Here is a 26,137-nt window from a genome sequence, read left to right on the forward strand (position 1 = left end):
GTTAGGATGAAGTTCCATCTTTCCTGGTGCTTTAAAGGCTAGAACCATTAATATATGTAACTTCAAAATGCTGATGAGAAAAACAAATGCAGATTTAACCACTTGTTGTTAAACCCAAGGAAATTGCCCTCCCACTGAGATCTGTTGGACTCCAAAGAGAGTTATAAAGGCTTCAAAAAGAAGCTAGGGTCTCTTTTCCACTACCCTGGAGAATAGGGTACATGGAACTGTATGGAGAGTTGTGATCACAAGATGCTTTTTAGTGCTACAACTTTGTATAGACAGGAGAGCAGATGGCTAAGTGCTATGGAAATTCTTGGATCTTGTATATGTTTAGCCTCAGGAGCAAGGCAGAAATGATATAAGGTTGTTTTTTTTTTTTTTAATTGCATGCCAGGTAACTTGGTCTATCAGGCCCAATCTCCTGATGAGGGAGCCCTTGTGACTGCTGCCAGAAATTTGGGGTTTGATTTTCGGGCTCGTACACCAGAGACCATCACTGTTGTGGAAATGGGAGAAACAAAAATCTACAAGCTGCTGGCTATTCTTGATTTCAACAATGTGCGCAAGCGAATGTCTGTTATTGGTATGTCCCCCTCACTCCCTTCTTTCCTTCCTGATTTTTTATGCTCTCAAGTTTTACTCTTACTCTGCTTTGATGCCTTTCTCAAGGATGCCTTTCTCAAAGAAAGGCTTTGATGCCTTTCTCTTAGTTTTCAAGCAGTACTTCCTCCACACCCAGCAACAGAGCATCCCTGTGTGTAAGAAGTCAGGCAGTGGAGGCAGGAGACCTGCGTGGATGAGCAGGGAGCTTGTGGCAATGCTCAAGCAGAAGATGGCGGTATACAGAATGTGGAAAAAAGGACAGGTCCCCTGGGAGAAATATAGGAACGCAGTCAGGGAATGAAGAGATGTGACAAGGAAAGCTAAGGCGCGGTTGGAACGCAATCTGGCAAGGGACGTTAAAAATAACAAAAAAAATTTCTTTAAATACATTAACAGCAAAAGGAAGATCAGGGAAAACGTGGGTCCGCTGGTGAACGAGATGGGCACCCTGGTTACAAATAACACAGAAAAAGCAGAGTTGCTGAATGCCTTCTTTGCTTCGGTGTTTACCAAGGGCAGCCCATTAGAGCCCCAGACCCCAGGGACAAGAGAAGAAGCCGGTGGAGAGGAAGACTTGCCCTGGGTAGAGGAAGATTGGGTCAGAGAGCACCTAAGGAACCTCGATACCCACAAATCCATGGGCCCTGATGGGATGCACCCCAGAGTGCTGCGTGAGCTGGCAGAGGTCATAGCTAAGCCGCTCTCCATCATCTTTGAAAGATCCTGGAGAACAGGGGAGGTAATGGAGGACTGGAAGAAGGCCAATGTCACGCCAGTCTTCAAAAAAGGCAAGAAGGAGGACCCAGGCAACTACAGGCCAGTGAGCCTCACCTCCGTCCCCGGAAAAGTAATGGAACGGCTCATACTGGCCATTGTCTCCAAGCACATGGAGGACAAGAAGGTGCTCAAGAGTAGTCAGCATGGATTCGCCAAGGGGAAATCTTGCTTGACTAACCTGATAGCCTTCTATGATGGAATGACCAGCTGGATAGATGAGGGGAGAGCGGTGGATGTCGTCTATCTCGACTTCACCAAGGCTTTTGACACCGTCCCTCACAACATCCTCTGGGGCAAGCGCCAGAAGTGTGCAATAGATGAGTGGACAGTGAGGTGGATTAGGAACTGGCTGGATGGCAGGGCCCGGAGAGTGGTGATCAGTGGTGCAGAGTCTAGTTGGAGGCCTGTAGCTAGCGGTGTCCCCCAGGGGTCAGTCCTCGGTCCAGTCCTGTTCAATTTATTCATCAATGACCTGGATGAAGGCACAGAGTGCTCCCTCAGCAAGTTTCATAGAATCATAGAATGCTTAGGGTTGGAAGGGACCTCTAGAGATCATCTAGTCCAACCCCCCTGCATACGCAGGGACACCTAAAGCACGTGGCGCAGGACTGCATCCAAGCGGGTTTTGAAGATCTCCAGAGAAGGAGACTCCACAACCTCTCTGGGCAGCCTGTTCCAGTGCTCTGTCACCCTAACTGTTAAGAAATTTTTCCTTAAGTTCCTATGGAATTTTTGATGTTTCAGTTTCCGGCCATTTCCTCTAGTCCTATCAGTGGCCACCACTGAAAAGAGACCATCCCCGTCCTCTGCACTCCCTCCCTTGAGGTATTTATATACACTGATTAGATCCCCTCTCAGCCTTCTCTTCTCCAGGCTGAACAGGCCCAGCTCCCTCAGCCTCTCCTCATAGGGCAGATGTTCCAGGCCCCTGATCATCCTTGTAGCCCTGCGCTGGACTCTCTCCAGCAGCTCCACATCCCTCTTGTACTGTGGAGCCCAGAACTGGACACAGTACTCCAGATGCGGCCTCACCAGGGCTGGAGTACTGTGTAAGTTTGCTGATGACACGAAACTGGGAGGAGTAGCTGATACCCCAGAGGGCTGCGTTGCCATCCAGAGGGACCTGGACAGACTGGACAACTGGGCGGTGAAAAACCTCATGCATTTCAACAAGGCCAAGTGCAAGGTTCTGCACCTGAGGAGGAATAATCCCAGACACCAGTACAGGCTGGGGACTGACCTTCTGGAGAGCAGCTCTGCGGAGAAAGACCTGGGTGTCATGGTGGATGAGAAGTTGACCATGAGGCAGCAGTGTGCCCTCGTGGCCAAGAAGGCCAATGGGGTCCTGTGGTGCGTTAAGAAGAGTGTCTCCAGCAGGTCAAGGGAGGTGATCCTGCCCCTCTACTCAGCCCTGGTGAGGCCGCATCTGGAGTATTGTGTCCAGTTCTGGGCCCCACAGTATAAGAGGGATGTGGAGCTGCCGGAGAGAGTCCAGCGCAGGGCCACGAGGATGATCAGGGGCCTGGAACATCTGCCCTATGAGGAGAGGCTGAGGGAGCTGGGCCTGTTCAGCCTGGAGAAGAGAAGGCTGAGAGGGGACCTGATCAGTGTCTATAAGTACCTCAAGGGAGGGAGTGCAGAGGATGGTGCTGGTCTCTTTTCAGTGGTGGCCACCGACAGAACTAGAGGTAATGGCCACAAACTGAAGCACCAAAAGTTCCACAGGACCTTAAGGAAAAATTTCTTAACAGTGAGGGCACTGGAACAGGCTACCCAGAGAGGTTGTGGAGTCTCCTTCTCTGGAGATCTTCAAAACCCGCTTGGACACAGTCCTGTGCCACGTGCTTTAGGTGACCCTGCTTGTGCAAGGGGGTTGGACTAGATGATCTCTAGAGGTCCCTTCCAACCCTAAGCATTCTATGATTCTATGATTCTATGACAACTCCTTTGTATCCCTTTCTGATTAACATTTACTTCTGAGTTTTTGAGATAGGCATCCCCAACTGTTTAGTGACACAGCAACAGTGCTAGATAACCTGAGTAGGTGGAAGGACATCTTCACAGCTATTCCACAGTGATGGAGCAGCTTCCTGAAGACACTAGGCTTTCTTCTCATCTCATCTCCTTCATAACAAAGCAGGAACCTGTTTCCTTCCAGTCAGCTTCAAAATTATCAGCAAAGGCTGAGGAAATGGGAATTGAGAAAGCAAAGCCAAGTAGAGATATCCAATTCCACCCAAGGGAGATGGAGTAACAATTCAAGAAACCTACTGTAGTCTTTATTAATCTTGAAATGTCTTCAGATACTTTAGGGCCTGGGATGACATAACTGTTAAGGGAGAGTGGCAGTATCTTTACTGGCGGCAGGACTGCTTCTCTGAAAACAGACTGTTTTTGTCTTTTGAACATAACATGTCCTTGAGGTGCTGTTTTTAGGAACCACATAGTCTAATAGAGCATCTGTTCAGACCAGAGTACAGTCTGGAAACTGTTTTCTGTGCTGCTACCACTAGCACTGAGGGTAGTTACATTAGCTTTTATTCTAAGCAAAGTTCATCTCGATTTGTGGCAATTTGCCAACACACATTCAGAGTAAGGATGTCTCTAAAACCTTTCTTTGATTACATGCAAGTGCTATGAGTGCTGATTATCTTAGTCTGGTGTTTATAGAATTATTATTTCTGTTGCTTTTAGTGCGGAGTCCAGAAGGTGACTTGACTTTGTACTGCAAGGGAGCTGACACCATTCTTTATGAATTACTTCATTCATCCTGTGATTCTCTCAAAGAGGCGACAACAGAACACCTGAATGTAAGTGCTTCCCTCTGCACACCCACAACTCTGCATTTGATGATTCCCTTTTGTGCATGTATTCAAACCTCTATCATGTCTTCCTCTGTTCTGCAGATGCAATTTGCTTTGAGATGAAAAGCAGAAGTCAAAAGCAATACCCAAACACCGTGTTTGGGTTATTATTTTTCATGGGGAACAAACCTTACATTGTTGATGGTGCAAACTGTGAGGTAGTTACACAAATGGGTGCTATTTTTACTCCCTTGTGATGGCAGATTCTGTTGATACAAAGCACAAGGTAACAGAAGGCCTGGATAGAGAGGTTGTAATGGCACAGATATCTCTGCCCTTTTGCCTTGAGGGAGCCAGGAAACTTGATGATGAAGGAAGAGGCTGAGCACTGGGAGATGGGCTGTCCATGTCTCTGGTTCCTTATGCAACTTCAAGGCTATTCTTTCAGAGCCCACAAGGAGAGAGAAATTTTATGTCCTATTATAGGGAGGAGGGAATAAGAGTTTGCTGTTACCCACCAAGCACTGAGATTCATATCTCCAGTTAAGCATATTCGGAAAGGGTACTTACAAGGACTTGCTGTCATGACTCATGGTGCTCACACTAAACAAGCACTTGGACTAGCATTTGCACCCGTAAAAATGTTGAGCACTGCTCAATTTCAATTTAAGACTGTACTCAGTGTGTTTTATTCTCATTTTTTTTTTCTGAATCTGATGTTGAGAAATATCAACAAGTGAAAAGAATTGCTTTGTTAATGTAAAGCTTTAGAGTGAAAACATAGGAAATCCCTTTTGAATTTGGTCTCTGTAAGAACAGCGACTGGCAATTATAAAGTGATGTGGAACTAGTTATTAAAAAATACCCCTAAGTTTGTGGTGTGATTTTTCACCTTTCCTTTGTAGACTTTAGATAAGAAGTTTGAAAGAAAATGGGCGTTTGTAAAGAGAGTTCTTTGCAACCCTGAGTGAGGAGACTGTTCTTCTTTGACCTCTTTTGCCTCACAACTGTCTCGCAGGAGTTTGCTGGTGAAGGTTTGAGGACACTCGTTGTGGCCTATAAAAACTTGGACCAAAAATACTTTGAGGACTGGATCAGACGTCACCATGTAGCAAGCACTGCCTTGGAAGGAAGGGAAGATAAATTGTCAGAGTTGTATGAAGAGATTGAGAAAGATTTAATGGTTGGTATTTCATGGAATCTGGGCCAAGCTCTGGGGGAGGTGGCAAGGATAGCGGTTCATCAATAAACAGCTCAGTATGACTTCAGTAAACATTTTTCTGCAAACAGGCTGGTAGATTATGTGCCTGGAGTGCTTTGGAACAAGGCAGTCCTGAGTTTTCACTGGCACCTCTATGACTGGGGTGTCAGACATCAGTGCATGGGAACAGTTTTATTTTAACTCACAAGGGTATCAGAGTAGCTTTCTGTGATGAAGCAGCATACCAGAGAGTAAGGGAAATGACAGAGACGCAAATATTTCATAGCTATCCTTTGTACATGCAAATGGCTGATGTATTTATTCTATCTTTGAAATGACAGGCAGTGAATAATCCCCAGGTCCTCCTCCATTTCAAAGAGTGTCATCTTTGTTTCTGTAGCCCTAGACAAGATGGGGGATGATGTCCATGAAGTGTTTTGTGTCAGTTTGAAATAGGACTAATCTATAATCTTCAAGTCATTATTTTCTCCATGAGTATTACTACCGCTTTTTAAATGCCACAGGATTTGCCTGTGTTTCAGAACCATGAATAATGAATGAAAAGGACAAGATGTATGGGATCTGAGGGGAAGCAATTCAACTTTTGCACACACAGCAGTGCTCTCCTGAAATCTTGGAAACCCTGGGAGCTGTGCTGTTGCTCCTTCCATTAGCTGTATGTTCAGGGCCTGTGCAGAAGTATGAGCCAGAAGCGGCCAACCTTTGGAGGCAGGTGGGAATTGCATAATACATGGGACAGTGCCTGCTGCCCTCCTAGGTCTCAGTACAGCAATGGAAAGTGCTAGTTGTCCAGTTGAGAGAATACACACAAATACCTTATAGGTTATGTTCAAAGTGTGAAAGACATGGAGATTTAGGGGGTTAAGGAGCCACCTGCTTTTCAAGAAAGGACTATGAAGCTCATGGTTTGAGTACAGAAGAGGTCATTGGCTGGCAGTGTGGTTCAGGAGAGTGCTTCTGTTTGCACTAGACCTTCTCTGTACCCTGTACAAGAATGGCTTTGCTTTCGGAAGGTGCTGTGGGAAGGGACAGAGAGTGGGTGTAGAAAGCCTGACTTGTAACAGAGAATGGGTTTAAAGAACAGTGTCAGGAAGAAAGTTGCAGGGTTTGATGTATGTGTAGAGAACTGCCAAGTATCACAGTCTAGTTGACAGTAAGAATAGGAGTCCCTGAGTTTAATCCTAGGAATCTTTAGAAGAAGTTAGGAGATAAAGGCAGCATGGTGGAATAGGGATGAAATGATTATGTTCTGAGACTTGAATAACACAAAAATACAATTTAACCTTGACTCTCCAAAAAAAAATTAAGGAAGAGCCACGGTATGGAAGGGAACATGCTTGTTTCTCCAATTGTTCTTATACCAAGCCATTTGCAGACAGGCAAAGGCCTGGCATAACTGGCATAACATCCCTGTCCCTGTTCTCAGTGCCCACTCACAGATACAACAGTACTGTTGCGTTTTTCTGCAGCTCCAGAAAGACAATATCTGTGGGGCATGCAAACGCTCATTCTGTGTTCCTGGGCATATTTGATGTGTGTCCATCTTTGGGCTTCCAGCCTAGACTCATAGGGCTGCCAGGGATGAGCAGGCGCTCCCAGGAGGTGGTTTGTGTGCTACAAGCATTTAAGCTTTTGGAAGCTGACCCATGGACCACTGATGTAAAAAAAGTGGATTATGAAGCTTTGAGATCCCAGATTGAAAGCCCAGAAGGGCTTTGAGTTTGAATTTAGAGAAGTTCCCTCAGAGTTGTAGTGTGCATTAATAACACTTTTTATCAGAAGAATTATGAACATCCCAGGAAGCCCAAAAAAGACCTCAGGATGAAAGCCAAATGCTGAATTTAGTCCCCCAACGGCAGGAGGTAGGTGGTGGCAGATGCTGCCTAAACTTGAGCTAGCAGCCAAAGCTTCATGTCCTTTTCAGAATAGCTTAAAGCCAGCAAATGTCTCCAAATGCAGAAAATCAATAACTGTATCATAATGAAAGCTTGTGTCTTTCTTGAGTAATTACTTGGTGGTCTGGTGTTCCTCATTTGTTAGTGATGGGAAGAATTACAGGTTCCCTATTTCCTGCTAAGCTTCTAGGTGCCACAGCGATTGAGGACAAGTTACAAGACGGAGTCCCACAGACGATTGAGACTCTTGCCAAAGCCAGCATTAAGATATGGGTTCTCACTGGAGACAAGCTCCTCCATTGGTGGGATGCTTCTGATAAGACCCATGTTCTGATTCTTTCTCCTTTTAAAAATGGCGCAGAGGATAATCTTACAGGGCTTTACCTCATTATTACCTAGGTAAAACTCCAGTTAATTGGAATTGGGCCAAATAACTTTAGCTAGTAGCTTTTCTTAATTCTTTTCCTAAGGCTGGAGATTGTATGAATATAGCATTCCTTGCATTTGGAGAGGTGACAGAGAAGATCTCATGGTCCCTGTAATACACAAAGTTAAAAAAAAAAAAAAAAGCCAGGAAGCAATATTCCTCATATTCCTCTCCATTACAAGAAAGAAGAGGTATCGCTTTAGTAGAGTAACCTGGCCTGGTGAAAAAGACTGGAAAAATCTAGTCTCGCTTCTGAGGAACTGGGATATGGGCTAATGCTAGTGTTGGTGTTAGAGTTAATGCTAGGACTCGTTTAAATCTGGTCCTGGGATTAATGATCCAGAATGAAAATGGATGAACACAGGCTTTTGAAGAAAGCATTAAGTCGGAAGGAATTCTGAATAGAATCCAGATAATTTGAGGGATAAATGGTAACTTTACTGAAACAATGATATTGCAAAGAGTACAAAACTGTTTTCAGATCATTTCATCCAAGAAATAAGCAGAGAATTTTTGAGAAAGATCAAGTGTTCCATTTTGGGAATGAAATAGTTTTTCTTATGAAATGCCAAAACACTGATTTTCAGGATTTTCTAAACAAAAATTCTTTATAGTCTTCTTCAGAACTTTATTTTTTGGGTTTTTTTTTTTGTTTGTTTGTTTGTTTGTTTTTTTTGGAGGGGAGGAGGTTTAAGGAGGGAGAGAGACTGACCTAAATTTCAACAAAGAAAAAAGAAAAGATTTTTTAAAAGTGAAATAACCTGAAAAAAAATGAATCAACTTGAAATCTTTTGGATGATCCAATAGCGTTGCCTTGACGGATGTTGTAAGTTTTATTGCTTTGGTAGAATTCTTTTTTTTTTTTTTTTTTTTTTTCCCCTGTGGCCTCTCAAAGCCATTAGTGGAGATTTGCCACTGTGTTCATCAAGGTGACTCTTCTGGCCCACTTAAACTCTTGGCTCTGAAAGGTTCAAGGCTGTCTTGGATGAGAAGGAGAGTTTTTCTCATGTATCTAAAAAGGTCACAGAGATTGTGGGGTGAATTCAGGGCTGCTAAGACAGCTAATCTTCCCGATTTATCTTTCCCAGAAACTGCGGTGAATATTGGTTACTCCTGTAACTTGCTGAATGATGACATGGCAGATGTTTTCATTATTGAAGGCAGCACATCTGATGATGTACTCAATGAACTCAGGTAAGTGACTGAAATGTCCAGCTTCGTTGCTGTGCCCTGACATTGGAATGAAGCAGCTTTGTAGTATTGAATCTTTCCTGTGTGCTTTACCTGGTGCAGCTCACTGCAGGGACCTTGGCTAAGGGTTAGCTGACTGTCTGAATAATCCAGCAGCCAGCTGAACATGGTGTAGAAATCTCCTGCATGGAGAAGCTCTGAAAATTCTTAATCCAAGAGGGTAAATCTACATAGATGATTAAGCAAGTAGACTCAGATGCAGTGACATTGGAAGGTGAACTGGAATCACAAAGTCTTTGACTCTATGCCTGAGCTATGAAGGTTCTCCACTGCTGTTGCAGTTCATCCATATTGTGGTTCTTTCCTTGACAATGTTCCTCCTCCAGCACTATCTAGAAACTTTCCTTGCTCCTGAGGTCTGCTCAGGAGACACCAGTCCTTAGGTTCAGGGGAAAATGGGGAAGTCAGGCCCTTTTCTTTTGAAGAAAGTAGTTGCCAGATAGATAGCATGTACAGAAAGTTGGAATGGCTTTTGGGATAAAGTCCTTCACTTAGGTGATTTTGTTAGACTTTAAGTCAGTCCACATTTAGCACACACTTATTAGAGTTTCAGAAACATTTGGGTGAACTGCATGAACAACACCAGCTAATCCAGCATGTTGTAGTGGTGATACAGGGAAGACTATACTAAACTAACAAAAGGAAGCATAACATTTTTATTTTCATAAGGTTGATTGAATAAAATATATATATTTACAAACAATTATTATTCTGGGTGTTCTTTTTTAGGAATACAAGGGAAAAGATGAAGCCAGAGTCCTTTCTGGACACGGATGAAATTAACATTCAGTTTGAAAAATCTTCCAACAAAGCAAAACTTCTACCCAATGAACAAGCAAATGGGGTTTATGGTCTTGTTATCAATGGCCATAGCCTGGTAAGGAAGTCCTGTTAGGACTGAGTTCTCATAAGAACTTAATATAATATAATAAGAACTTAATATAATAAAGAAGGAGAGTAGGACCAAGGGTAAAGAGAGGGAGTAGGACTGAGGGTAAACAGGGGGAGTAGGAACAAGGGTAAAAAAGGAGAGTACAACTGAGGGTAAAGAAGGGGAGTAGGGCTGAGGGTAAACAGGGGGAGTAGGACGGAGGGTAAAAAGAGGGAGTAGAACCAAGGGTAAAAAGGGGGAGTATGACTGAGGGTAAACAGGGGGAGTAGAGCTGAGGGTAAACAGGAGGAGTAGAGATGAGGGTAAACAGAGGGAGTAGAGCTGAGGGTAAAGAAGGGGAGTAGGTCTGAGGGTAAAGGGAGGTTATAAAGGCAGGTTAGGAGTGATAAAATTATCAGAACCTCATAGGTTATTGAAAGTCTTAGAGGTTACAAAGAAATGCCCTTAATTTGCTCTACGTTTGCCCAAAACTTTTTCAATATTTTTGTGAAATATTTTTGAAAAGAGGTAGAATTATTGTGAGTTGTGCAATTGGAAGGCAAACATGGTCTTTGTTTAGGACATCTCCTGCAGTATTTGAGAGCTGTCACTGTCCCTACTTCGTAGCAAGGCTATTTCTGTCACTACCATCCAGATGTCTGTCCGCAGGGTCTGTGTAAACATGGTTTTCCCTGCAAGCAGGACCCCACCCTGGTGCCTTCACCTCCCTCTTTATTCTCTCTTCTTCTCCTCCCACTGCTTTTCAGTGTATTTTTCTCGATTCAACTCTCTTATTCCATCAGTTTATGGAATTCCATCAGTTTATCTCAGAAAGGAAACAAAGTGGGTAGGCCCACTCCAAAGTACTGCTGTTTGATTTTTCTTGTTTTAATTATGTTTGAATTGTTTTAAGTATTCATAACATTTGTCTTAAGCAGTATTTTGATATGTAGAAGGCACACAAAGTCAAACTGTAAGTGATCTTGCCATGTATTCCCCTGAATATCTACTGAGCGGGAGTAGGGTGAGGGTAAAGAGTGATCTGGAGATCTTCCAAACCTGCCTAGATGCCACCCTGTGCCACATGCTCTGGGTGTCCTTGCTGGAGCAGGGGGGTTGGACTAGATGATCTCTAGAGGTCCCTTCCAAACTCAACCATTCTGTGATTCTGTTGTGTGGAAAATCTTGCTGTCAAGAACTGAATGTCCAAAAAGGAGACAGAGGAGTCCTAAAACTTTATTCGAATAAAGGGAGAGTCCCCCGGGCATATCCCTGTGGGGTCTCTCAAATTGCTGGGGGACGCAGCCCCCCTTTTATCCTAATTTCCCGATCGAGGGACGCCCTCTCCTTTTCCCCATTGGCCAAGGTACTCAGAAGTTACAGCCTTCCCGGCCCGCCTACACCGAACTCCGGCCTCCCGCCATCTGTTCTCACCTGAGCTCACCAACTCTTTTGTCCCCTTGCTGAAGAATGTGGGGGAATTGCCCTATTTCCCTCCTTTGTAAAGGCCCCCATCTCTTGGCAGATGGCTCTTTTTGTCCCACTCGCTCATGGCTCCACTCAGTCTCCCCTCCCTTTGTCCTGCTCTTCAGCCAAACTGGGGAGAAACCCCCTTATTGATGAATACAGAAACTTGAGCATTCCACTCAATCCCTCCTCTTTTTTTTCTTTTTTTTTTTTTCCTCCTTTGGACAATATTTGTTTTTACAAACTAGGTTATTAACTAACAACCTGCGTTCAGTATGTCTAGTACCCATGAGTAGTCTTCATATCCTCCTGGACTCCCACAGACCCAGCAACCCAGAGTTTATTTTCCAGACCCACTCCCAGCCAGCGGTACAGATCTACGGAGAGTTAGCTGGGGCTTTCCATCCTCTTCCTTCAACTGAGAAGTCCAGATTTCGGGAGTCTTGGAAATCTTAACTCTGGTATGATGAATCCATCCATGCTCAGCTGTCTTGATTGATGTACCAAGACCCAATCCCTTGGTTGGATATCATGGACTGCAAAATCCAAGAGGAGGGTCTGTGCGAGCTGGGCTTCCTGTCGGAGAGACTTCACAAGAGAATGTATTCTGGCCACATATTGCTTTAAATATATATCACTTATCTCCACCCCCTTGCCAGGTTGGGTGTTAGCAGGATAGGGAATCCCAAACATTATTTCAAAGGGGGACAGCTGAATGTCTCCCCTTGGTTTTGCTCTTATTCTTGCTAAAGCTAATGGGAGAAGTCGTGTCCACGGCATCTTAGTTTCTAACACCAATTTCAAAAGATGCTTTTTAATGTTCCCGTTCATCCTTTCCACTCTACCAGAACTCTGAAGATGCCAAGGGGTATGCAAGTCCCATCGAATCCCTAGGGCAGTCATGACACCTTGAAGGACCTTTCCTGTAAAATGAGTGCCTCTGAAGCTATGGCATCTACCAACCCATATCTTGGAATTATTCGTTCTAAGAACACCTTAATTACAGATCCAGTTGTTGCTGAGGCAGTTGGAAATGCCTCGGGCCATCCTGTCAACTGACATACTATTAACAGAAGATACTTAATTCTTCTGGTGGAAAAGACATCTTTTCTGGTAATGGCTGGACTACCGGTGGGAGAGGGAGGATCTTAGATACTTTTGGTAGGAGTGCTGCTTTTTGAGCTCCTTATGCACCAATGCCTTTCCTCAGCAAGTTAATAAACCTCTTTCTTCCCACAGTTTTCCAAACATATGTGCCACCCCATATGAATATTTAAAAATCTGTAAAGATATTCAATAGCTTGCCTTGATGTAATTCACAGGCTCTTATTAGAGAATACACTTCTGCGGTTTGGGCTGACCAGGTAGACGGCAGCTTTCCTCTTTCTAGCAGCTCCCTCCCCATAATGATAACATATCCTGTAGCCCGTTTCCCTTCTATTACTCTTGAAGATCCATCAATAAACACATTGTCCCCATCTGGCCAAGGAATATCTCTCAAATCTTCCCTAGGTCGAGTCTGGAGATCCGCCACCCTCTGTGCTTCTCCCTTGGGGCCAGTCAGGCAAGAAGCTGGGTTAAACCCTCCCCCGCTTCTTAATTTTAAATCTCGTCATCCATTCAGAAGCCCCTTCAGGTAGGCAAGGCCCTGACCAGGTATGGGACCTTGACAACATGGGATCCCCCTGTGGTCAGTTTTCAGACCTCAGTTACCATTAGGACCGTACCTGCGCAATTTTGCAGACAATAAGGCCACCCCTTAGCCACTGGGTCTAACCTTTTAGAAAAATAAGCTATTGGTATTCGCATGTCTCCATGCTTTTGCACTAAAATTCCCTTGCCATGGCTCTGTTTGACATCCACATATAATTCAAATTCTTTCTCTGTGTCCAGAAGAGCTAAGGCCAGATCCTTGGTCAATTTATCTTCTAATTTTCTAAAGCTCTGTTCTCCTTCTCATGTCCATACCACAACATTGGGGCTGTTTTGGGTTAAACCTCCAGCCAAAATATGCCCCAAATATATATATAATATACATATATATATATATATTTTCCCGACACCCTAAACCCTTTTTGGGCCAAGAAATTGAGTAACTTCACAGCAGTTTCCTTCACCACCCTCTCTTGTTCACCTGATAGGGGCAAGTCATACTGCAATAACCTGGCTCCTGGAGGTGGGATAAATTCCTTCAGTATTTTCTTCAAGGCTTGTCCAAATAGGACCGGTGCCTTGGTGTATCCTTGCAGGAGGACTGTCCATGTCAATTGCTGTTTTATCATTTTTCCTGGAACTGCCCACACTTCTGAGTTCACTTCAGCCTAGCTTTTATCAGACACTTTGCACAAAGTTACAGTAGTGCTAACTTCTTTATCATCCCCAACAATATCAATTGACATTCCCAATCCAGCCATCAACTCCAACCCCTCAGCAGATTGCCTCTCTCTTTTGTTACATAGATTCCTCTAGATGTTGCCCTTAGCCATATTGACACACATTCTTTCTCGATGAGACCCTTCTCAGTATCACTGCGATACTGGCACAAAACCTGACAAAGACTAGGATCATCGTCCGACCCTACAGGGGGCCACCTAAATCCCCCTGGTAACTTATATTCTGGCCAAACAAAACAACAATATTTTATCATTAGTTCCTTGGTTATTTCTGGGGGAATGCACACGTTATCCCAAACCCCCAAAAGTCTCCCCAAGGGACTATATGGGGATAAGTTGAGGTCGTCATTCCTTTTCCCAGTATCCTCTTTTGGCTTCCCTTTGCTGCTCTCCCTGGATGTCCATATCGGGGTCGTCACCCCTTTTGTTCCCCACTGTCCCATAGTACTCACCAGTGAGATTTCAATGGTCCTTTCCATCGGACCTAGTCCTTTCCGTCGGACTTTAGCGCTACCCGGAGGTCCTTTCTGTCAGACCTAGTCCCTTCCGTCAGACCCCTTGAGGACCCCCTCCCGGTCCTACCTGCGGATCCCCCTGATCCGCTTCTCGTCTGTCTCCGGACAGTCTCGGGAACCCAATCAGTCGTCCGGTGCAGGCTGCCGTCGAAGGGAGTCGATCACCAAAAGCTATGGTGAGGCGCGCCGTTGACTCCAATTGCCGTCTGCCGTTCCCGGAAGGTGGAAGGATCCCGGACGAGCCTCCAATTGTGCAGAAAATCTCACTGTCAAGAACTGAATGTCCAAAAAGGAGACAGAGGAGTCCTAAAACTTTATTCGAATAAAGGGAGAGTCCACCGGGCATATCCCTGTGGGGTCTCTCAAATTGCTGGGGGACGCAGCCCCCCTTTTATCCTAATTTCCCGATCGAGGGACGCCCTCTCCTTTACATATCCTCCTATACATAGGATGGATATCATATAGCTTGACTAATAAATTATTTGATGCTATCTTCCACAATGTTTTTCTAAGCAAACTGAATTAATGTGAACTAGATGAAGTTGCTGTCTGGCAGATGCAGGAGACTCCTTGGAAATTATGGCTCTTGATGGCTCATTGTTCTAAAAGCAAATAGTTCAGTGGCATCTGCAGGGGGCTATCCCACATCCATTTAATATTGAGTGTTTTAATTAACTGTTTAAAAAGAGAGCAAGCTTCATAAATGTGCAGATAACACCAGCCCCAGAGGAACTGCAGATTTGGAGGAGTTCAAGATTAGATTTGAAAGTAATTTTGACAATGGAATGAAACTTGGAAAAATAGAGAATGCAATTCAGTAAGAACAAATGCACTGCTCTCTACTTTCTTGTAATCAAGTGCACACATAAAGGATGAGAGAAATGTGTATATGAGCATCATTGGTAAAGCTGTGGTGGCTGCTGATGGCAGCACTGGGGTTATGTACACTTGTGGTCTTGCTTAAACAAAGCAAAAGAACAGAGGCCCAGCAATGTCTGTAATGGCATCATCACACAATGTAATGGCATCATCACACAGTGTGCAGTGCCATTAACTATATGTTAACATATGGTAACTATATGTGAACAGTGCTCTGCAGTCAGGATGCTGTGGGGAAAAAAAAAAAAACATCTCTAGCTGCAGTGACTGGCCAGTATGTTAAAATTAAATCAAGAAAAGTTCTCTCTTGTTGAGCAGGCCTGCCTGTCACTGATGTCAGGGAAGTGGGGGCTTTAGTGACTCACAGCTCACTGTTTTAAGAAGAAAGGGCATGTGGCCTCTGAATTGCCTGCGTCTCCTCACAGAAAGGGCAGCCCTGCTTCTGTAATGGCTTAGAGGAGGAGAGAGTCACTAGGTTCCTTCCATGAATGTCTACTGAGTAGACACCCAAGCACAGACCCAGGAAGCACACTCAGTAAGAAATATGAAAAGCTAACACTGCTCCCTCCTTCCCATGCAGAGCTGAGGGGGAAACCAGATGCCCAAATAATGACACACTTCCAGAATAGAAATAACAGACTGACTGAATGAAAAGGTCAGCACTCAGAACAAAGTCGTGTTCTGTCTGGTTTTGTGTTTTGCTTTCTCAAGCCTACCTGAGCATAGCTTTTGTCATTTTTTAAAAAATTAATACTCCCAAGTTGAAATCTATTCTAGTTATAGCACAGATCTGTCAGAGTTTGAAATATAAACTGGGAAGGACGAGCAGGAGTTCACTTGCATGGAGATACGCAAGCTAGCTCAGGTCCAGACACAGCTGTGTTAATGCACTGCTCCTGTTGTTTGACAGTTGTGCTGCACTGTCAGGATACATTAGCCAGAATAAGTGTCATGTTAATATGGTTTTGATGCTTCCAAGGCCCAAACTGGTGTATTCTGCTTGGCATTTTATTGTGCAGCATGGATATGCCCTTTGACCAAAAGGCCGAGTTCAGTTGAGGTTGCTTTTAGTGAAGAGACGAGATAGGCATTTTTGGTGGGAGAAACACTTGCTGTAGCACTGAAAATACCAGCTCAGCTCTTGCAACCTTCCAGGCATCCCATACCTTCCTTATGCTGAATAAAAGAACTGTTTTAGTTCTTATTTTCTTCCCATTGTTTCTACTTTGTAAGGCTGTGAGTTGCTGCTAGTCTGAGCTGCCCTCATCTTTGCCCCTCAGGCCTATGCACTGGAAGGGAATCTGGAGCTGGAGTTGGTGAGAACAGCCTGCATGTGCAAAGTGGTGATCTGCTGCCGGGTAACTCCACTGCAGAAGGCACAGGTAGTGGAGCTGGTGAAGAAGTATAAGAAGGCTGTGACCCTGGCAATCGGAGATGGAGCCAATGATGTCAGCATGATCAAAAGTGAGTAACAGCACTGTGTCCTGGCTGATGGCCAGCATGCTCTAGCAAACGGATGGGCTGTTGTGCTGCCATTACCTGCAATGTGAAGTGGGCAGGAGCAGCATTTTGCTGCTCCTGCCTATAGGGTTTGGCAGCAGAAATGCTTATTTGAGTGGCTTCTGGATATTCTTCTTGGTGGAATCACGGTGACTGGGTCCAAATTTCTGGAGGTTTCTACAGAGCAGTTTCACTTTGGACCACTTGTATCTGCCGTCAAGGGTACACAAGTCTGGTGCTCTAGTGGCTATGCTCCTGCCACCAGAGACTCAGGAAACTACAACTGCATTTACTATTTCTTCATTTCTATCCACTGATCTTTCAAGCAATGTTTTGTTTACGGCTTTGTTACTGGGAGATTATGCTAAAACCTGGCAATATTGAGCCAGCATGGGCACTTTACTAGACTTAACAGAATAGGAAGCTAAACTGCCTGCAGGGAAACTCCTCAGCCCTTATGTCCTGTGCCAATACACAAGGATTCAAATTTGTCAGTACCCTGGTGGTGTCAGATTGACCTTCCTCTTCTCAGATTTATATCCACTGGTTCTCTCACTCTACTGCTCCCTGGGGTCAGGTGTCTCTCACTTCTTGCCTCCTGTGTAGAAAAAAAGCCTGTAGGAGCTGTGACATGTCTACCTATATTTGTGTGACTACCATCACAGTGGAAATGCAGAGAATAAACAAATTTATTCCAGAGAGATGGCCTATCAGCAATGCAAAAGGAAAATCTTCATGCTTGTAAATATTATGTATAGCGTTATATGATTTTTTATGATTTTTTTTTAACATTTCCATTGTTACAGCAAACAGGCCTCTACCTTATTTGTCCTTCAGTATCATTTAGTGCTACATTACCTCAATGAACTTATGAAAAAAATCCCTTAACTAGGTATAATTAAATTAAGATTATTCAGAAGGGCCTATTACTAATCTTCCTTGTGTTAATTTGTAAAAATTGATCAACTGGAGCCTTTTAATTAAGAAAGCAAAGGCTAAGTAGGAAGCTTCAAGGGAGATAAGTCAGGCAGATAGTCAAGAAAGGATAAGAAAAGCAAGTTAAAATATACACAATAATTAGAAATGAACCTTGCCACTACAAGAGGGTTGGGACTTTGGGATTTTTATCAATCAATCAGCTCACTGTTCCATGGAAACCTCTCGATCTAAGCAACCTCCAGCTATCAAGATTGTTCTCATTAGTTAAAGCTGTATAATTAGCTGTCACATTAAACTTATGTCCATGTTTAATAAACCCAAGTTACTATTAAAAGAGATGTGACTGCTCTGTTTAATTATTTCATTCAACTGATAAGGCCCAGAAAATATAAAATGATTACAGTCTGCGCTTTAGAAATCTGTAATGAGTTTGTTGGTTTGGAGCAACGTTTTAGGGCAGCTAAAAGAACATGCATGCATATAACAAGTCACATCTCAATAGAAATTAAAGACATTTCTTCATAACAACAGTGATGCTCTGTGCCATTGATAAACATTAAGAATGAAAACATATATTGTCACTGAGGGTATAATTCCATTCAAATAACATAAACCCAGTTATTGTAAATATATCACCATAGCAAAAATTGTGCTGATGCTAATGGAAAAAAAATAGTTTTTCCAAATCTTTTTTTTTTCCATAAATAACTTTACGTTTGACTTTTTTTCTCTTCAGGATAGGAAGGAATTAACATAGTGTCCCAGTGTGGAGGACATTAAAAACTGGAGTTATCAAAGCTCTGAATGTAATGACATAGCCAATGCTCTTGTTGCAGCTGCCCACATTGGGGTTGGCATGAGTGGCCAGGAGGGGATGCAGGCGGTCTTGTCCAGTGACTTCTCCTTTGCACAGTTCCGTTACCTCCAGCGCCTGCTCTTAGTCCATGGCCGGTGGTCCTACATCCGCATGTGCAAGTTCCTCAAATGCTTCTTCTATAAGAATTTTGCCTTCACATTAGTGCATTTCTGGTATGGTTTCTTCTCCGGCTTCTCAGCGCAGGTAATTCAGCTTCTGTTTTCTCATGATCATGTTTAGCGTTTTCAAGCAAAGTATCTGGAAACATTTTAAAAGTGTAAATAAACCATTCCCTGTGCCTCACTGAGAGGTACACATCCAGTAGTGGATGCTTAGAAAGCAGAACTAGTATAAAGCGATCCTTCCCCCCTGCATATTCCCTCAGCTTCTGGTAATGAACAGCTGTGCATGGTTGAGCTTGACATTATACTTTTGGTCTCAGAACTGTTTTGAACGAAATGTTCCAGCATTTTATGTATGTTGTGTATATGTTTAGGAGGGATGGAAAAGGCAGCCTTTTGCTAACTCCATGCTCTGCTTTTCTCTTTAGACTGTATATGATGAGTGGTTCATTACGCTTTACAATTTGGTATATACCTCCCTCCCGGTGCTAGGAATGAGCCTCTTTGATCAGGTATTGTTTCTATCACTATCTGGATTTTTTTTATAAGGGTGCTTTGAACCAGTTCCATAAAGCAAAAGCAGCTGACCCTTTGGCTAACTATTATTGTAGCCCTTGCTACAATAATACAAAATTGCTACAAATTACAAATACAAATACAAATACAAAATTTGCTACAAAATTTCTTGCCAGTGGCCACCAGGATCACAAGAAAAGGATGCATAGTAGTGCCTTGAACTGGACAGCAGGTTTCAGTGTACGGTGGGAATTTTGAGTTAGCCTGTTGACTGCAATAAAATCTGCTATTGCAGCACTCTCCTGATATAGCCATGTCCTAATAGCTCTGTTCCCTAAAGCCTGACTAGTACTTTTTAATGACCATACATAACAGTGAATGAACTAGACCTCTGAAGATCTCCTAAGCCAAGCTTTCATTATTCAGTGTTTTTTAATGGAGCCCTTCCTGCAGTAATTTCACATATGCATTTTTACCTCAGATGTTGTTATTGTTCAACAATACATAGAAGCAATAAAACTGCTCCTATGTGCCTTTTACAAATGAGGAGACACTTGCCACTTAAACAGTGGTTCATAGTGTTCAGCTCTTTCAAGGAATCTAAGTTAGAGGGCCTTGCCCATGTGTGAACCCAGTGGAGGTATTTCCTATCCATTAGCTTCTAAGAACATTTCAGGAGAGCAGAACACGCAGCCTGCTTAAGAAGAAATGTGCCTTCATTTTTTTGGCAGCACTTATCATTTTTTTTTTTTTTACATCAGGAGAAAGGTGAAATTCAATATGTAAAATAGGTCTGGGTGACCTTGGGATGTGGTATGCTAGTGAGCACAGATAAGTAAATTGTGTGCAAAGCCTTTTCTTGGGGAAATATGCATTCTCAGGGGTGTGACAGCATTAAGTGGCCTTGTGAGGTCAGTTGTGTAGTGCCAGCAAAAGGCTCTAATGATCTCCTCTCTGCTTTCAGGATGTGGATGATCGCTGGAGTATGCTATTTCCTCAGCTCTATGTGCCTGGACAGCAAAACCTCTACTTTAACAAAATAGTGTTTGTCAGCTGCATGTTGCATGGGATCTACAGTTCCCTCATCCTCTTCTTCATCCCTTATGGGGCAATGTACAATACAATGAGAAGCGATGGGAAAGCTATTGCTGACTATCAATCCTTTGCACTCATGGCCCAGACCTGCCTACTGATTGTGGTGTCTGTACAGGTAAAGCATCCCTGGAACTGCTTTTAGGAATTAGTTATTGTTTTATGAAGGCAGCATGTAGAGGAGCCACTTGAGATCCTGATAGCGTTTTGTTTGCTGCTGCATCTTTCAGTCTTTCTAAGAATGTCTCTTGACACCAGATTATTCTCCTCAGTTCAACAGTACAACAAATTTGAGTGTCATGAAGGATTAGGGCCACAGGAAGACAGAACCTCTGCTTTGTGTAGTTCACAGTCATAGTAAAGAGAACAGTTACATCTGAGAGAAGAGAAGGACTCATATCTGTTTTTCAGGATGGGGTAAAGCATAGGATTGTCTACTATCAGGAGTCATTTGTAAGGTCTCTATCGTGGTGCTGCCTCTCTGACCTGGTTCAGTGTGTGATGCTACAGATGCACTTGCTGGAAGTGGCTGAGATTAAGACAGTGAAAAACTCAGCTGATATTGGCAGGTTGAGAGAAATTTCTCAAAAAAAAAAAAAAAAGCTAATCTATCTCACCTCTCTAGATCATGGCCTCTGCTGTTTGAGATGTTGTAGGCTCCTTCTATTTTTCAATAGCTAGATTGCAGCATGAGGTAAGGACATAAGCAATGGCTAAATGTAGTAATGCTTGGCTTCAGTGTTCTTCCAGCATCATATGATCTGTGGCTTGGGTATTTCTTGAGCCTTGAATTGTGTCTGTGCATCTTACAGTACATAGTTTTTCTAATATGGGTTCCTGGGAGAGGCCAGGAGCTTCTCTCTTGGTTATTATAGAGAGAATATGTATATAGTTTGGAACAAGGAAGTACAGATGGCATAACAGATACCCATCTCGAAGGATGAGATGAGTTACAGAGTGGTGGACAAGATCTCTAGCTGCATTCAGCATAGATATGCTAAATAATTGAGGCACTGACAGCAGCTGTATTGCTCCATTCTTTCAGATTGGCTTGGACACTGCTTACTGGACAGTTGTGAACCAGTTCTTCATCTGGGGCAGCCTTTCTGTTTACTTTGCCATCACCTTCACCATGTATAGTGACGGCATGTACCTGATCTTGACAGCCTCGTTCCCCTTTGTTGGTAAGCTCTGTGACAAATCTCAATGGCATTCAAAATGGACAAACTGCTGCAATTAATTCTGTCAAATATTTCTAGTGTGTTCATAGGAAGAGCTCTCAAAAAGGCAATAGCTGCCATGTGTACAAGAAATGCCACGGTATTTCTGCGGGTTGCTGGGAATGCTTATTTTGAATCCCATCCATCCGTGTGGATGTGTCCCATGTCCACTTCCTTGCAAAAGCATGCACATTCAAACAGCCACAGGAACGATCCTTTAAATAAGTCCACAGAAGTAGATTGAAAACTTTCTGTTAGCTCTTTGCTATTCTATTTCCAGATGTCCAATCCTTACAAATATTTAGCAGCGTTTTGTTTGCAGAAGTATGTGTGTTCTCTTCTAAATAAATTCATGTGTTGGTGTGGGAAGGCATAGAAATCCAGCAACCTTACTCTACATAAAATCTTTCTGAAAAAATGCAAAAAGTGAATAATAAAAAAAAATGAATCTCTCTCCTGAGACTCCTGAGATTGTGAGCAGGAGGAAGACAAAAAATTTAATGAAATAATTTAAACATTTTAAATACCTGTCTATATCCAGTACTTATAAAACTTTCTTTTGAAATGCCACCTCTAAAATCTCAGTGTTTATTGTTTCAAATATCAAGTTGATGAGTAATCAATGCTTTTCTTTTTGGATTTATTAATTCATTTGTTCTGTCTACCTGCAGTACCAAGGTGCTTGGCCATTTTAGAAATATCTGAGATTCAGGTCAGTTGCAAAATATTTTCCTTGTAGGTGGCCAGAACCACCGTAGAGATGACTTTTAGTATCAAAAGTCCTGAGTGAGAGAAGGCAGAGTGTCTGTTCAGTTTTCAAAGACAGCTTGTAACTCACTTACCAGGGACATCTATATGTGCTGCTCTGTTGATACTGCCTAGGCCAAAGCATCCATAATGTTGAGTACCACTTAGTAAGGTCTCACTATGAGACCGTTTCTAAGGAAATTTCTTCAAGTCTGCCCTCAGTTAACCTGATTGCTTTAATTTCAGCATAGTTGTAATACAGCAGAATTTGTCTTGCTGAAAAGAAAACATTCAGCAATTTTACTGACAACAACAGCATCATTAAATGTTGTAATGAGGCTTTTGCTGGCAGTTTGTTCTATCCTGCATTCCTTCAGTTTTTGGAGGAGCCAAAAGTGAAAACTTTCATTTCAAAGAATGTGTCAGTGTCATGTTACCACATGGCAGCTGCTTTGCCAACATACCCTTTAGACTACTCTGCATTTTGCTTTCATTAAGGACTGTGATCATACCACCTATTGGACAGTACTTCATATGCTTCAGGAAATAGTCCTGGCAAATAAGGAAGAAATATTCTTTCTTTTTAACTGAAGTCCTGGCAAAAGGCTAGCAGGCTGGATTGTGGCTGAAGTAGGTCTCTCAAATATTTATCTATCAATCTGTTGCAGTGATTTAACTCTTTGTAATGGGATGAAGTATTCACTCTTCCATCTTTGTCTCCCTGAGTAGTGCAGTTTACCCTGAGTGTTGTTTTCTTCTTGGCTCATCTATGACAGCTATGATGATGTTACTGTCCTCTCTGTAGCAAGCTGATTTCACTGTTGGATAAAAGAGTCTACTTTATATTTTGATGTGTTTGCTAAGTGCTTTGGGAGCTCAGAGAATGGGAGATTCAAGGTGAATAAGGGTGAGAGGTGCTGCTGTCCTGGTTTTAATGATGCTCTTATTTTTCAGGTACGACTCGAAACACCCTCAGCCAACCAAATGTGTGGCTAGCAATCTTCCTCAGCATCATCCTCTGTGTGCTGCCTGTAGTTGGCTATCGTTTCCTGAAGACTCGGTTAAAGCCCACTCCCAGTGATAAAGTAAGGAGATAAACTCATAAGCCAGAAATCCTTCTTGCTGCCACCTCAAGTTACTGCAAGGCCTTATTGCAGGGGCCTGGCATTGCTTGGTTTATATCCCTAGAGGTGCAAGTGCTGCAATCCTTCTGTCTCCTAGTCCCTTAAAAGGAGGATTGAGCATGTGTTTTGGCACAGTTCAAACCATCTGCGGCTGGGAGCAATGCTGAGATTATTCAGACATGGATTGGATTGCACTGGAGTGAGGAAGCTTCGCTATTTTTAGGTACAGGGTTTCAGGGTGCGGCTCAGTGGCAACGTAGGGGCATATTTCACAGTCAGCAGTGATCTTGCTGCCATACAGTTTTTAACTTGGCAGACTGCACTCCTCCATCCCCCAGACATGCATACATGTTTGCTAAGGACTTTTTGGCTTGAGAATTTACTTTCTTGATAGCCAATAGTTATATTCCTTCACTGGAACCAGCTGCCTTCCCATATCCCAAAATATGAAGATGAGGCCATTAGGGCAAGGAGAGGCTGAGAGAGATGGAAGGGGCAGAAGTGCCCAGCTCACTACAGCCAAGGAACTCCTGAACAAAATGAGTGTAAACACAGCTCCCCGGGCTGCCTTTCAAACAGGGATATCTGCTAAATATTGCTGCCACCTCGTGCTTCCTTCCTCTTCCTACACCAAACTGTGAGACAAGTATCTCTGAGCAAAGTCTCAAGGGATGGCTCTTGGTCCTCAGTGGCTGCCTTGATCATCCTTGGGATGTCTGTAAAGGTCCCCAGATTCACTAGTCTCATAAAAAACTTTTATATATTGGAGATCCCCTTCAGCAGTCTGTTTTCTAAATTAAGACATTTTTTCAATCTTTATTTATAGATCAGGCTTTCTGGACTTCTTTGAATTTCCTGTTTTTTTTTTTTTTTTTTTTACTGAAAAGCCTGGAAAGAGCTTCAAAAAAAAAAACCCTAACTGAGGCCTCATAGTGCCATGAGGAGTAACAAATGGATCTCACCCTCTCCCATGTCTTACACATGACATTCCCAATAATGCCTTTTGGGGTAATATTTGCTTTTCTTTTTTCTAAAGTGCTACCCTGATGCTGCAAGTTCAGTTCCTGCTCTTTGGCTCCTCCTGCCATCCTCCTGTTTTGTCAATAATTTCCTGCTTTGGATCCATGCTTTTGTTTCCCCTTCTGAGCTCTTCTTCTGCTGTGCTCCTGAATAATGATGCATTTCCCACTTGTTCAATCTTATTTTCTGATTTCAGGTCCTACTCAAGATCAAAGAAGCTAAGAAGAGGCCACCTTCCCCCTCACCCAAGAAGCATCTGCGTCGGACCAGTACTCGCCGCTCTGGCTATGCCTTCTCCCATCAGCATGGCTTCGGAGCGCTCATTATGTCAGGAAGGAACATGCAGCCAAAATCACTTTTTGCTACAACAGGAACATTTTCACCCAATAGTGACAAACACAAACACAAGGGACTGTAAAAAACAAGCAAATGAAAAAACTAAAAACCTAAAGGGCTGTCAGAAAAGGAAGGAGAGCATACTTCCTGTAAAGCACGGAGCCAGTGGCTCCTCAGAGCTCTGCCCTGTCGGCTACCAAAGCAAGGACTTGGACCTTTCCTTTTACCCACTTGCAGTCTCCAACTGCAGCTTCTGTTCCAAAGATATATGCTGCTCCTAGGGAAGTAAGGGAAGAGTGGGGAGGGCAGGATGAATTAAAGCTATTTTGTACTCCAGAGGGCCTCCCTGGAACAAGAGAGAGAACATGCTGTGGGAGGCTCCTTCACTCACCAAGATTGTTTATGATGCCATTTTCTTTCTCCCTTTAACTAAATACCTCAGAAAAAAAGTGAAGTCTTGACTGAGGAACAGACAGAATTGGTTATGCCTTTTCCATCTACATGCCTGCCTTGGTTTCCATCATGAATTCATTCTGGACCATACTCCTGGGCTGACAGTATTGACCCCAGGTGTGCCTTAGGTCCAGCCATACAAACCCTCAAACCTAATCTTTGTAATATGTGTAATTTTGTAGCCTTTTGACTATCATGTACAAAAGCACTTCAGAAAATATGAGTTGCAAATAACCTCCTTCCAAAATAATGGTCAATTTAGTTTTTCAGGAGGTGGACAGTGCCACAAGCACAACCCTCTTCCTGCATCTGCAGTCTGGAGGTGCTGCAAACTCAGAGAAATGCCTAGTTGATAAAGGCACAAGGTCTTGATAATCATGAGTCTGCCCTGTATCTGTAATGCAAATCTGCTCTTGCTGTAAATGACCATTGCCAGAGCCGTCTCAGGTACCAGCCATTTCTTTCAGACTTAAAATAGCAGGACAAAAGAATTTCAGGCTCCTATAGATCAAGCCATAATATCTAGCATGGAGGAATCCATATCTTGGCTAGGACTCAGCTGGGAGCCTCCAGCATCAGGTGGCTTTTCTGCCATAACAGACTGAGGCAGTATCTGTCTTCTGAGGCACTTACTCATCTGACTTGATGGAAGTTACACAAGAAATAGCAGAGGGACAGATGTGATTTCACTGCTGGTGCAGGGTGTCCTGCCCTTTACTCTGCCAGTGCTGTTGATCAGTGTAACAGATGAAGTGTGATCTGGTGATCACACCTCCCCTGATGATCAGTGTGGTCAAGTTTCAGAGAAACTTAGCATGGACTCAGGGGCCTCTGCAGAGTTTCTCTGTGGTGGCTGATGTTTTATTCAAAAAGGTTCATGTATCAATCATCAATTCCAGAGAGCAGGAGGTTCCGCCAAATCCTATCAATCTGACTGCCAGCAGAGAGACCTAAACATAGCCAAATAAATGGTGATGTTGAGAGACTGGGGCTTGCTTGCTGATTTATTATACAGTATGATAACGTTAGCACCAGTGGGACTACTAGGTGGAAAGCCAGAATGAGAATCTGTCTTGCTAGTGCTGCTGAGCTGTCTAAAAGGAGC

The 26,137-nt window shown here is 43.3% G+C and overlaps 1 protein-coding gene across 1 annotated transcript; it reads left to right on the top strand.

Moving 5' to 3' along the window:
- Positions 1-376: 376 nt before the first annotated feature.
- LOC104564531 (phospholipid-transporting ATPase FetA-like) lies at positions 377-24,705 on the top strand. Its single transcript, XM_088539024.1, has 14 exons — positions 377-586; positions 4,078-4,193; positions 5,206-5,370; positions 7,488-7,594; positions 7,918-7,922; positions 8,820-8,925; positions 9,712-9,859; positions 16,388-16,571; positions 18,383-18,606; positions 18,953-19,036; positions 20,005-20,250; positions 21,178-21,316; positions 23,054-23,184; positions 24,440-24,705. Exons 1-14 carry the CDS (start codon positions 391-393, stop codon positions 24,659-24,661), a joined length of 2,073 nt encoding a protein of 690 aa, XP_088395150.1. The 5' UTR covers positions 377-390; the 3' UTR covers positions 24,662-24,705.
- Positions 24,706-26,137: the final 1,432 nt, after the last annotated feature.

Source organism: Tinamus guttatus, unplaced genomic scaffold, assembly GCF_059628265.1.
Source record: "Tinamus guttatus ecotype Peru unplaced genomic scaffold, ASM5962826v1 Tinamus_guttatus_pri_ptg001327l, whole genome shotgun sequence".
Taxonomy (NCBI): domain Eukaryota; kingdom Metazoa; phylum Chordata; class Aves; order Tinamiformes; family Tinamidae; genus Tinamus; species Tinamus guttatus.